The 14,309-nt window shown below is 38.3% G+C and overlaps 1 protein-coding gene across 4 annotated transcripts in view; it reads left to right on the forward strand.

Moving 5' to 3' along the window:
• Positions 1–3,654: 3,654 nt before the first annotated feature.
• Positions 3,655–14,309, forward strand: part of HELLS (helicase, lymphoid specific) — a 36,318-nt gene continuing 25,663 nt past the window's right edge. For all 4 annotated transcript variants that reach the window (XM_068961226.1, XM_068961228.1, XM_068961227.1 and 1 more), the window contains exons 1-4: positions 3,655–3,771; positions 4,222–4,343; positions 9,344–9,466; positions 12,465–12,521. In XM_068961226.1, the coding sequence (XP_068817327.1) occupies positions 3,741–3,771; positions 4,222–4,343; positions 9,344–9,466; positions 12,465–12,521 (333 nt within the window). In that variant the 5' untranslated portion in view covers positions 3,655–3,740. The remainder of the gene's footprint in view (positions 3,772–4,221; positions 4,344–9,343; positions 9,467–12,464; positions 12,522–14,309) is intronic.

Below are 14,309 nucleotides of genomic sequence, written 5' to 3' on the forward strand. Positions count from 1 at the left end.
CTTAAAAAAAATGCACCACTTGAGAATTGTGAGTTAAGTTCTGTTTGGGGCAAAATGAAGACTGCAGCCTGCGAGACAGCACCTTAGCAGATAGCTCTGAGAAACTGCTTCAAAGAGGCAGGAGGGGAAAGGTCAGTATACATACGATTTTTGGTGAAGAGAATATATGCAGTCAAGCACATAGTTTTCCAGAAGTTTTCTACAATCTCATGAAGGCTTTCCTTTTCAAAAGGAACAGTCATCACCATGAAGGATTTTAATGTTTTTTCTAGATATGAAGAGAATTGGGCTCATAAACTCAGCTCTTAGAATATCTATCTGAAGACCTGTCCTGCCAATTTTTCCCTGAGTACAGAGTGCATTTCTGTTCTCCACTCTGAGCTCCTTCAATGGGTGTTGAAAGTCAGCAGCTACAGCAGCACATGATTTCATCCTTTGTAGAGGTAGATGGCAAGCACCCATGGAAAGTGCCAATTTGTAGTTGACAGCATGAAGATGGATGGACCTAGAGATTATCCTACTAAGTGAAGTAGGTCAGAAGACAAATACATGATACCACTTATATGTGGAATCTAAAAAGTGATGCAAATGAACTTACAAAAAAACCAGAATCAGACATAGAAAGCAAACTTAAGGTTACCAAAGGGGGAAGAGGAGTGAGATTAACAGATAAACACTACTATATATAAAATAGAAAACCCACACAATTTCATGGCTGCAGTCACCGTCTGCAGTGATTCTGGAGCCCCAAAAACTCGGTCACTGCTTCCACTTTTTCCCCATCTATTTCCCATGAAATGATGGGACTGAATGCCATGATCTTAGTTTTTTGAATGCTGAGTTTTAAGCCTGATTTTTCACTCTCCTCTTTCACCTTCATCAAGAGGCTCTTTAGTTCCTCTTCATTTTCTGCCATTAGAGTGGTACCACCTGAGGTTGTTGATATTTCTCCCAACAATCTTAATTCCAGCTTGTGATTCATCCAGCTGGGCATTTTGCATGATATACTCTGCATAGAAGTTAAATAAGCAGTGTGCCAATATACAGCCTTGTTGTACTCCTTTCCCAATTTTGAACCAGTCCATTGTTCCATGTAAGGTTCTAACTGTTGCTTCTTGACCTGCATGCAAGTTTCTTAGGAGACAGGTAAGAAAATGAAGATCATGGCATCTGGTCCCATCACTTCATGGAAAATAGATGGGGAAACAGTAGAAACAGTGTCAGACTTTATTTTGGGGGGCTCCAAAATCACTGCAGATGGTGACTGCAGCCATGAAATTAGAAGACGTTTACTCCTTGGAAGAAAAGTTATGACCAACCTAGACAGCATATTGAAAAGCAGAGACATTACTTTGCCGACTAAGGTCCGTCTAGCCAAGGCTATGGTTTTTCCTGTGGTCATGTATGGATGTGAGAGTTGGACTGTGAAGGAAACTGAGCACTGAAGAATTGATGCTTTTGAACTGTGGTGTTGGAGAAGACTCTTGAGAGTCCCTTGGACTGCAAGGAGATCCAACCAGTCCATTCTGAAGGAGATCAGCCCTGGGTGTTCTTTGGAAGGAATGATGCTGAAGCTGAAACTCCAGTACTTTGGCCACCTCATGAGAAGAGCTGACTCATTGGAAAAGACTCTGATGCTGGGAAGGATTGGGGGCAGGAGCAGAAGGGGACGACAGAGGATGAGATGGCTGGATGGCATCACTGACTCGATGGACTCGAGTCTGACTGAACTCCGGGAGTTGGTGATGGACAGGGAGGCCTGGTGTGCTGAGATTCATGGGGCCGCAGAGTCGGACACAACTGAGCGACTGAACTGAACTGAAGGTGGTCTGGTATTTCCATCTCTTTAAGAATTTTCCACAGTGTTTTGTGATCCATACAAAGGCTTTAGCATAGTCAATGAAGCAGAAGATGTTTTTCTGGAATTCCCTTGCTTTCTCTATGATCCACTGAATGCTGGCAATTTGATCTCTGTTTCCTCTACCTTTTCTAAACCCAGCTTGTACATCTGGAAGTTTGCAGCACAGTGGCAAATGTGTCAGGAGATATACTAGTGCAAACAGTGTGGGACCAGATATTAGATGAGATTTCTGTCTTTTGAGAATCAGATGAAATTGTTTGAATTCCATCCTATTTGTATTTGGATAAATCGTCCCCATTTGATCTCTGAGGAATTAGAAGGAAGTTATTGGCCTTGAGCTGATCATTGAAGCTTGCAGAGCAGAGACTACAAGGAACAAAGTAGGGAAGAGTAACAGATGAAGGAAAGTTTTGGGTAGGTTGGCCACAATTGAGTTCAAAAGAGAGAACAAGAAAGGATTCTCAGCACATTAGCGGAAAACCCTGTAAAAAGTAGTGTTTCAAAAGTCAGGAAAAGAAATTTTGGAATTGATTTTAGGTTAAAAATCTTAGTAATGTGAGACTGACTGATAGCTATTGTCCTTGATTAGAAAGAGGTAGGATTTAAGAGTAATTATTAATGGAGGTTATAATTTATCTTAATGCAATCTGAATTGGCTTTCAAAAGACCTGGGTTTGGCTACTATTTGATCACAAAATGACTGTAGGCTTCTGGCTAAGTTAATTTATCCTCTGTCAGCATGTTTTCTCACCTATAATGTAGGAATAAAAACAATCTCTGCTAATCTCAGTGTTACAAAGGTTGCTGAAGATGGTTATAGTGCATTGTAGACCCTTAAGTTTTGTAGAATTACAATTAGTAAAGCAATTGGGAGTCTGCCGTCTATGGGGTCGCACAGAGTCGGACACGACTGAAGCGGCTCAGCAGCAGCAGCAGCAGCAGCAGCAGCATAGCGTGGGAGTCAGAAATGGAGGAAACAGAGGGTTACATGGCAGGTATACCGTAAATTCTGAGGCTGGGGCGGGGGTGGCACAAGAACTTGTTAAAAGGCAAGAAAGTGTGGGACTGAAGACTGAAGTGAAAACCAGGGGCCAGAAGAGCCCAGCTCCTCCCTTCAGGCACTTTCTCTAATTACTGAACCTCTACTGAATTCCTGAATGTTATGTCTTTTCTACTGGCCACTCCGCTAGGTTTATCACTGCATTAATATCTCCCTTATCCTGAAAGAACGTTTTAAAAAGAACTCTACCATCATACAATCTCTCCTATTCCAGCCACAAAAGAGCCCTCTTCGGGTCACTTCGGGGAATTTTCATTCAAAATGTTAACTGCAGATAGTGGCCAAAGTTGGCAATATGTATTTCTCACATCTTCACCTGGATACTCGGTACCTCTTTCTACCGAAAGGATCTTCCGCGGGCGGGGTTTAAATCACATCAGCCAGTGTGTGAAGGTGCCTTTCAAACTGTTCAGAGTGTTGCTTAAGCCTGCATAGTGACGCATTATGATTAGTTACTTAAGGAAACAGGGCCATTCGCTAGGCAAACTCGCCCAGCATCACAGAGCTAAAGGCTGACTTCTGCAGCAGAATCCGTCCACCCCAAGCCCGAGGTCCCCATATACCGCTTACCGTAGCCGAAGTGGATTCTGAGGAAAACCAAACTCCGCCAAATCTCGCGCCTCTGGGACTCGGGGGCGGGGTGGGGAGCACGAAGCATCGCGAGATGACGGCGTTTTCCCGCGAAGGAGAAGCGCGCGTTTTTCTCTGGCTGCGCGCTTGGCCGGGAGACTGGGACCGGGGAGCGGCGAGTGAGGATTTAGCGTGCGGCATTGCGGGCACTGTGAGGAGGGCACCCCGTTCCGGAGTGTGTGTCCAGCCATGCCGGCGCAACGCCCCGCGAACAGCGGCGGTGAGTGAGGAGAACTTGCCTTCCAATGCGGGCTGCGGCGTCCGGGGCGGGGGTGGGGGAGCGGCATGGAGACTGCAGCCCAACTTTTGCCGGGAGAGCCGACCCCGGGCAGAGATTGAGGAGGAAAAGAGGTTTCCCCTTTCTGTGGAGAGTGGGTAGGGGACCCCCGAAATTGCGTGTATTTGCATAGTACAGGAGATTTTACACGGGAGACCTGCGTTTTCCTGAACATCCCCAGTTGTAAACTGGGGTCCGGGCTACTACTAGTTGACATAGTGAAAACCTAGGAGGTCTCTGAGAGGTGATGCTGGCGTCCCCCCGGGTCTTCAACTTTTGCGTCAAATGCATCTGGGAAGGCGACAAGGGTTGTTTAAAAAGGACGTCGAGTAATTGGTCATTTTTTTAAAACTGCAATTTAAAAGCCCTGTCCCCCCCTTCCTCCCCTTCCAGGGCCCCTAGCTCCAGATGTGGTTGAACAGCCGGAGACTGCCGTGATTACCCCAGCCATGCTAGAGGAGGAAGAACAGCTTGAGGCTGCTGGGCTAGAGAGAGAGCGGAAGATGCTAGAAAAGGTAATTTAGGCATCAAGTTCATCGTTGTTAGGTAGTAACCTGATGCGTCCTCGGGGGTGTGGTTTGTGTGCATAAGTTTACTAGTCTTTTTTTTTTTTTAATCAACTTTTAAACGGGCTTCCTTTACCGATGCTACTTTTGGGAAAGCTTTGCACGAGCTTGGAATGATGCTTCTATCAGTTATAGTCTTGTTCTGGAAAGTGTCCTCATCTCTCTTAAGTTAGCATTTCAAATTACTTGTTCAGCCATAATAATTATTCTTCCAAAATCGGTAATGAATTTTTTCAGAGTTCTTTTTCCACCTAGGTTATCAACTTGCTTTTACTTTCTTTTCCATTGTACATTTTCAATGACATTGTCCTTGAGCTTTTCTTATTTTGAAGACTACTAAAAGCAGTTTTCAACCTCTTGAAAAGCTTCAGTTTTTAAATATATTTAACTCCAGTACTGTCCCACCCCGTTCCTTACCTGCCAACTCTTAATGTGCTCCCTACTAAGTGATTTCTTGTAAAAATTTATTTAGCCCTCCCAGTATTACGATTATATCGATGCTTTTAATATCTTCAGTTAAATATGATGAAACTGAGGCAACTGGGGGTCGTGTCACACACTAATGAACTCGAATTGGACTGCTTCCAGAGTTTTTTTAACATACCTCTCTAAGGACGTTAATACTGAATTAATTAATTAATTAATTAACCCTGTAATTATAAAACTACTTAAATTGGGAGTAATGTACTCCAAAGGCAAGTAATACATTAGTTGGTTCCCTCCTATTTTGTCAGTGGGTGGCTCAGATGGTAAAGCGTCTGCCCGCAATGAGGGAGACCTGGGTTTGATCCCTGGGTCGGGAAGATCCCCTGGAGAAGGAAATGGCAACCCACTCCAGTACTCTTGCCTGGAAAATTCCATGGACAGAGGAGCCTTGTAAACTACAGTCCACGGGGTCGCAAAGAGTCGGGCAAGACTGAGCGACATCACTTCTAATGATTCTTTTGTTAGCCTTGTTAACACCTCATGATCATTTACTGTCAGTTACTGTTCTAAACGCTGTACATGTATTTTACTCATTGAATTCTCAACTATTCTATCATGTAGATACTATTAACTCATTATTACTATTATTACTATTATTAAACTTAATAGTTTAATTATTAGTATATTTTATTAAAATATTCTGTAAAGTAGGTTCTATTTTCATTCTGTGTTAGATGAGGAAACTGAGGCACCTAGAGGTTGCCTGGGGTCCCACAGCTAGTAAATGGCAGAGCAAAGATGGTAATGTAGGCCCTGTGGTTTCAGAATTCACACTTTTTAACCATGTTGCTATACTTTCACTCCAGTAAATTCTAGTTCCGTTGTTACTGATCGTCTGTAGTTGACCATAATTGGTTAAGGTAATAAGTTTATAAATTTTAATAGAATTGGGAGGTCAACCATAAACCACTTTTACTCATTCTGTGAATTCCCATAGTACTCTGTTACACAGTATTATCATTACTTACTTTCTCACTTTGTTTCTTGAGGGCACATCACATTGGTTTTTTTTTTTTTGTAGACTCTGCACTTGGCAGATAGTAGGCAGGTAATAGGATAATAAATGTCTGTTGAATTTCTAACTAATGTAAAAGAATATTTTATAATATATTACATAACATATGACTGTATAACTAAAATATACTTTGTGGCCATTGTAACAAGGTGAATTGTAAAGGATGAATCCTGGAGCACAGTCCAGAATAGAATCAACTTCAGAGATGGTAAGAACGATAAACCCTTAATTTTGAGTAGTGTAGTTCAGTTTTATGGAGAAGGCGATGGCACCCCACTCGAGTACTCTTGCCTGGAAAATCCCATGGACAGAGGAGCCTGGTAGGCTGCTGTCCATGGGGTAGCGAAGAGTTGGACACGACTGAGCGACTTCCCTTTCACTTTTCACTTTTATGCACTGGAGAAGGAAATGGCGACCCACTCCAGTGTCCTTGCCTGGAGAATCCCAGGGACGGGGGAGCCTGGTGGGCTGCCGTCTATGGGGGTCACACAGAGTCGGACACGACTGAAGTGACTTAGCAGCAGTAACAGCAGCAGTTCAGTTTTATAATCCATGAAGATTGTTGAATAAGGAAATGCTATTCGAAGAAAGATAGGTATAATAAGGATACATTTCAAAAATGCTTTAATAGGGACTTAACCTGGTGGTCCAGTGATTAAGACTCACACTTTCAATGTAGAGGGCGTGGGTTCAATCCCAAATTGGGAACTAAATTTCCACAGGCGCTGCAGTGCGGCCAAAAATTTTTAAAAAATAAAAAACAGTTTTAAAAAGATTTGTCAAAATTTATAGAACCATAAATATTTGCTGATTAAACTGGGAGTTAATTACTCCTTTTAGTGAAATTTTTAAGCTTTTGAACACTTTGTCATTTTAAGATTTTTTTGGAATTGTTAACACTTGAGGGATAGGTATGGTACAACTAGCTTTTCTTTAGCAGTTATGCATCATACAACTTAAACTAGCAATTTTAAAATTCATTTTTCAGATTTTCCATGAATAAAGCTCTTTTCAATCCCGTTGGTACAAGGGTGAAAGACTGTGGTTCATTGTTATTACATGTCTTTTTATTAACAGGTATTGAAAGAATTTTTTACTTTTTGTCCTTGACATAAATTATTCTTACCTCAGTGACTATCCAGAAAATTCCAATAAGTCTCTTATAGGTCTTTGGAGCTAAAAAAAATAATGATTCCTTTTAGGAGAATACAGTATTTATGGGCATATATTTAGAAGTACTTAAGAGAGGAAGAACTAGCTTAAGTTTTTAATGAGAAGCATTTGCTTTGGTTTAGGAGATTGGAAGGTTTGTGAGGAGCCTGGAGAATGATTTTGACATTCATTTGCTACAGTTATTTTCTTTGACTTTACACCTGCATTTCCTTTTGAAAGAAGTCATTGTTAGTCTAGAAGTCTTTAGAGTAGCCTTAATGTCTGTGTAGTGGGGGGCAGGGAAAGTAAGAGTTGTGAGGGTTCTTGGAAAGGTAAAAGGAAAACAGCTCATATTGTGTAGACTGAAATAGAACCCCCTCTGCAAAAAGAAAAAAAAAAATTCTGGGCTTGGGGAGGCGATGGGATAGACAGTGAAGAATTTATGGTCATGGTATCCATTAGCATACTCTTTTACCCTTCAAGAGAAACTTACCACCAGACACTCAATACTTTCCACAGATGAAGTTATGATTTACTTTAGTATGACAAATAACAAAATTAAGAAAGAGGAATGATGGATGGGAAGATTTACTACAAAATTATTTTTGAAATATGGAAGACTGGGTTTAAAGGTTAACCATTGGCATAGTCTTAAGTATATTATAAATTATTGTTCCATGATGGCATGTTAAAGGTTTAATTACTTTTAAAATGTATGCTAATTTATTCTGAATAAGACTTAAAGGAGCAGATAAATTAAGCACAAAGGATTTTAACTAAAATATGAAAATAAAGTTAAATATAGTTATTTTTATAAAAGTCAAGTAATTTCATTTCATTTATATCCATTGCATTCAGTGACTGACTGTTGGAATCATAGTAGTATATTGGTAATAGTAAAAGAAAAGCCATCTTAAAATAACTGAAAATTTAGTTTTATGAGATACTTCAGATTATTTGCACGGAGAACTTTATGGATGATTTTTAAAGAATTTTAATTTTCTTGTAATCCACGTTTATTACTTTCATTAGATTTATTCTTTGATGTCTTATTGTCACTGCTTTTGTAATAGAAAATAAATAATTTGTTTTGAAAGAAAAGTTAGATGATGTAACATCTGAGAAATACAAGCCAGTGTCTGGTTTATAAGGTCAAGCCTTAACCACTGAATTAAATTTATTTCACGCACGCACGCACGCACGCACTCACGCAGGAGTGGGATTGCTGGTTAGTGAGATTTGCCCATGATTTCAGCCCACTTAATGCTTTTGAGTTCAGATTACAGTATTTAGTTGGCCACTTATAAACTGGATTTGGCCTCTTCCTGTTTATGTAAATAAGGTTTTATTGGAACACAACTTTGGTTTATGTATTTATTGTCTGTAACTGTTCAAAGGCAGATTTAAGTATTTGCAGTACAAACCATATGCTCAAATATTTAAATATTTGCCCTTTTACCAAAAAAAGTTTGTGGACCATTGAACTATACTATTTATTTGTTGCTTTTGTTTTCTCTCTTGTGCCTTCTGTTTACATTTATTTTGACTTGAGAGATCCTCCTTAGCCACTAGAATGTTGCATACTTTTATAAATGAACAAATAGTATGTGACAGTAATATGAAAAGCAGAGTTTTGTAGATAGAAGTTGTATAGGGGTCAAAGATAAAGGTAAGAGTATGAGAGTAAAGGGAACCTAAAAGGTAAGGGCAAATCTTGGGTAACACAATACTGAGGAGAAAAGAACCTTATAAGAAATTAGCAGTAGATTTAGCTTGTTGAAGTATTTTAACAATATCGTATTTAAATTCTAAAACTAGATGTTCTACTCCCTAGCTAATGAGGTTATCTTTTACTAACAGTGCTCTTGCAAATAAAACTGGTATATAAAAATTTTCTGAAATCATTTAGTTTTTTAAAAACTTAATTTCAACTTGAATTAAATATTTGCTTTCTAATTGTAATTTCAGATATTTTGAAAATGGGCCTTCAGTTTTGTAGATGCCAATAATCATGTTTTCAGTATCTGAAATTTCAATATTTTGGTAGCCAAGCTATTAATATATTTTACCAGATTGCCTGTTGAACCCCAGAATCATGTTTCTTTTAGTTATTCTAGTTTTTTGTTTGAAGATAGGCATTTTTAGTAAGTGAATTTAATATTATAAAAGTATTTTTATTATAGGAAATGTATTAAACCTAAAGTGCAGTTGTTTAGTCATCTTTGTTATACATTATGCAGAAAGATCAATGTATGTCAGAAAACTTAATAATTATGGAAACTTTTTCTTTGGATAGGCTCGCATGTCTTGGGATAGAGAGTCCATGGACATTCGATATCGTAGACTTCAACATTTGCTTGAAAAAAGCAATATTTACTCCAAATTTTTATTGACTAAAATGGAACAGCAGCAGTTAGAGGTATGTACGTGTGATTGATTATAGTTAACAGCTTGATTTTTTAAAAGAAAGCTTTATTGAGATATAAATTATGTAAAATATAATGCACACATTTAAAAATTGACAGGTGAGTTTTAACCTGTGTAATCATCAGTACAGTCAAGATAAAGAACATTTCCATTACCCACAAAAGTTCTCTTCTCTCAGCGATCTCTCCTTCTGGTCCTGGACAACCACTGATTTTTGTTTGCTGTAATTATAAATTGGTATTGATTTTTCTAGAATATTATACAAATGGAATCATAGGAAAAACATTCTTTTGATGTCTCGGTTCTTAAGCTCAGCATATTTTTAAGATTCGCTTATATGTATTTATTTAATAGATCATTTTTATTCCTAAGAAGCATTCCATTGTATGAATATACTAACATTTTTTAATTTGCCTTTTGACTGATTTTTATTCTGTCCAGTGATTTTTTTTGTATGCTAGAAATTTTGTATTTTATTTTGCTCAGTCCTTTTTTTTAATGCTTTATTGAAATGTAATTGATACACACAAAACTGTACGTATTTAAAATGTATACCCATGAAGCCACCACAACCGTGATAATGAACATAACGATTAATTCCCCAAAATTCTTTCTGTCTCCTTTTTAATGAGATATGATTGACATAGAGCATTATTTTAGTTTCAGGTGTACAGTATAATGATTCAGTATTACTGTATATTTCAAAATGATCACCATAGTAAGTCTAGTTAATGTCACCATACCTAATTAAAAAAATTTTTTTCCTTATGATGCACACTTTTAAGATTGACTCTCTTACCAGCTTTCAAATATGCAATAAGTATGGTGGCACACTGGTAGAGAATCTGCCTGCCAATGCAGAGACGCAGGAGATGCAGGTTTACGTCTGGGTTGGGAAGGTCCCCTGATAGGAAATAGCAACCCACTCCAGTATTCTTGCCTGGAAAATTTCATGAACAGAGGAGTCTGTCTGGTGGGCTATATTCCATGGAGTCACAGAGAGTCAGACACGACCGAGCACGCGGCACACACATTATTCACTGTGGTCACCTTGCTGTGTGCAGGTTTACGTCTGGGTTGGGAAGATCCCCTGGTAGGAAATGGCAACCCACTCCAATATTCTTGCCTGGAAAATTCCATGAACAGGGGAGTCTGTCTGGTGGGCTATATTCCATGGAGTCACAGAGAGTCGGACACGACCGAGCACGCAGCACACACATTATTCACTGTGGTCACCATGCTGTGTAGTACATCCCCATGACTTGTTTATTTTTTTAACTGGAAATTTCTACCTTTTGACCCACTTTTGACCTTCCAACACTAATCTGTTCTCTGTATCTGAGCTTTTTTTTTTAAAGATTCCACATGTGAGATTATATAATATTTATCTTTCTCTTTAATTTTACTTAGTATAAGGCCCTCAGATCCATCCATATTGTCACAAATAGCAAGATTAGATTCTTTTTTTATGGCTGAATTCTGCCCCCTTTTTTATTCTTTGCCATCCCTCACTTCCTGTCTTTGCTCATTTCCTGTCTTCTGATCTGCTTTCTGTAATTATAGGTTTGTCTTCATTTTCTGTTGGTGACAGGTTCTTTTAGCTTTTATGTTTGAAAAAGTCTTCATTTACCTTCAGTTTTAAAAGATTCTCTACAGGATGAAGAATGTGTTTTTCTTTAGTACTTCCCCCATCCCCCAACCCCCTTGCAGTATTTTAATTACATTTCACTGCTTTCTAGCTTTCACTGTTTCTAAGAAAGCCCAAGTCCTTATGATGGCCAGAAGACCATAAGCAGTCTGGTTGCCTCTCTCAACCCCATTACCTTTCAGACCTTGTTCCAGGTGTATTTCCTGCTTGGAACCCTCTTCTCAATAGATTCCTGCCTGGCTTCATTATCTTCAAGCTTTGGCTTAAATATTTTTCAATGAGACCTGCCCTGACAACCTTAAATAAAGTTACCTGGCACCTCTTCCCTCATCTCGTTTACCTTGTTTTGTTCTTCCCATTGCGTTTATCATCTAAGACACTGTATAATTTATTTCTAAGTCTACTATAATATATGAAGATTTTAAAACTTGGGCTAATGTCAACACTACAATAAATCCTTTTGTCCCCATCATTCACAGTTAATGATTATCAAGGAAGATTTTGCTTCCATTTGCTAAATTTTCTTTTTTCTTTGTTGGAGCCCTTTTCAAAACTCTATGATAAAATGAAACAGAAAAACAAATACCAAGCTTAATGACTCCTAAGGCAAATACCCTTAACCACCTCTTGGAAATAATCTGAATCATTTTATGTCCTGCTTTTAAAACTTTGTTAGGGGGCTTTGGAACAGCTTCTAGTCTAAGAATAACTTAGTCCGTCTTCTGAAAGTTTTTCTTGATGCTCTGTGTGTTACGAGGCCTTTCAGCTTTGGCTGACAGGAATATGAACTGTTTCTGATCCCTTGTGAGCAGAGATCGTTCCGCCTGCTTTCTAGTTGCTCTTTTTCTGGCCCTCATTTTCTCTACTCACACACTGATCAATACTCAGCCTGAGCGTGCCACTGCAGATCTTCAGAGCTTCTTTTATATATTGCTTTCTCCCCTCTGGTACTTTGACCCTGGTTTGCCAGCTCCTCTGAGTTTTGCCCTCTGTCTTCTCAGCTCAGACTGCTGAGCTCTCCTTGGGTTCTACCTCCATTATTTGCACTTGGACATTGCCTCTAGGCAGTAAGCTTAGTAGAAGATTCGCCTTGTTTGTTTCCCTTTTGTCAGTGTTCACTGTTCTTTGCTGCATAATAAAAAGTTGCTGAAAACCATTGGTATGTTTTATCTGGATTTTAGTTGCTTAAGGCAGGAAATCTGTCCCCTATTACTTCATAGAGGCTTGAAGCTCAAGTTTTTGTTTTTTTAATTTTTGTACAGTTTCTTCGTTGTGAGCTTAAGTTATTTGAGATATGTGTTTCATGCTTTGCATTTGACACTAAGAAAAAATTATCTTGTAGGAGCAAAAGAAGAAAGAGAAACTGGAGAGAAAAAAGGAATCTTTGAAAGTTACGAAGGTAATAAATAGTAACCCTGAATATTTTATATACATTACCTTAGATATTGAAGACATCCTCTTGTATTCTTTTGACTCTTGATTATCTTTTTAATTTAAACCTTCTTTATCTGATAGCCTTTCTTTGTTGGTCACATAGAAACGTGTAAAATCTGTTTCTCAGTATCTTAGATATGGAAGGAGAGCTAAACTGTGACCTTTAGTTTCGTTTCTTGTGGACTGTATTTCATTGCAGCACAATTTCACTTTATAATCTCAGGAAAAATCTACAAATATTTTATACCTCAAGGCATTTTATAAGTGGCCAGCTCTTTTGGAGCCTGTAATGATTGTTCTTCTTCATGCCTCTAACCTTATTATGTCAACTTGGAACCATACCAATAATCTAAATTTGTATCTTGTACATAGCTGTAGCAGTGGAACCAAAACTGGAGTAGATAGCATGTATGGTAATAGCATTTAAGATAGAGCATCCATTTAGGGATAGCCTGAATTTTAGACGTGATCTTTTGGAGGAATGTTTTAATTTTTTTTAACATGAGGCTTTTTATGCCATATTGATAGGAATTGTACAAACAATACTTGTGCTAGTGAAAACAGAAATAATATGGGTAACAACTATTGAGTACTTAACTATGTGCCAGGTGTTCTAAACTTTACATGTCTTAATTCTCAAAGTAGCTCTTTTAGGTAGAGATACTATTACCCATGTTTTATGTATAAAGAAGCTGATGCAAGGAGATAGAGTACAGTCCATCCTCATTATTCATAGATTACATATTTTCCAGTTAGCCTACTTGCTATAATTTGTTATCCCCAAATCAATACCCATGTTTTTGTGGCCATTCACAGACATGCGCATGTGTGGAATGGCAAAAAATTTGCATCTCTCTATAAGTAACATTCCCAGCTGAGGTCAAAGCTACCTACCTTATTTAAGCTGTCACAGTGTAAACAAGTCTCCTTTTTGTGTCTATGTATTGTCATGATTTTTGTATTTTTGTGGTTTTGGTGATTTTGCTGTTTAAAAGACTGTCAGTAACATTGTGCTGAAGTGCTGTCTAGTGTTTCTTATGCAAGAAGACTGTAATGTGCCTTATGGAGAAAATATATCTGTTAGATAAGCTTCCTTCATGTGTGAGTTAAATTGCTCTTGGCTTTGAGTTCAGTGTTAATCAGCATATGTTTTAAATGAGCTGTCTTTAAACAGTACTGTATGTTTATATGCATAAACAGGGTTATTGATCAGTTAATGAAGATGTGCTTGCAGGAACCTAAACTTGGGTTTCTTCTAGATGCACTGATTCGGTGTTCACTAATTCAGTATTCATGGTGACTTTATAGAACTCAGCTATTGTGAATGAGAATTGATGAAGTTTGAAGATCACATAGCTAATAAATAGTAAGCTAGGATTTGATTCTAGGATTAATTTCAGACTCCACACTTAATTTCTACCCCAAACTGCCTTTGTTAGAAAATATCAAAATGCCAGTAGGAAAAATAGGGAGGGTATCTAAGTCCAGTTACTTGATTCTTAGTGTAGTTAGCGGTGATGTTAAGGTACATAGCAGGTAACTGTACAACAAAAGCAATTGTGGAAAATGGTTACTTGACTCAGTTGCTAATTCCAGGGACTTATTTTGGGTTTTTGAAGAATGTACTTATAATTTTACTGGCTTAACCAACCGTTTACACTGTATTCTTCAGCCTGTTGCTTTAAAAGTCTTTACTTTCACCCAGCTAACTTTTTATACCAGGTTTTAGGGTTTTTTCCCTTTTATTCTAAAG

This window comes from Capricornis sumatraensis, chromosome 23, assembly GCF_032405125.1.
Source record: "Capricornis sumatraensis isolate serow.1 chromosome 23, serow.2, whole genome shotgun sequence".
Lineage (NCBI taxonomy): Eukaryota > Metazoa > Chordata > Mammalia > Artiodactyla > Bovidae > Capricornis > Capricornis sumatraensis.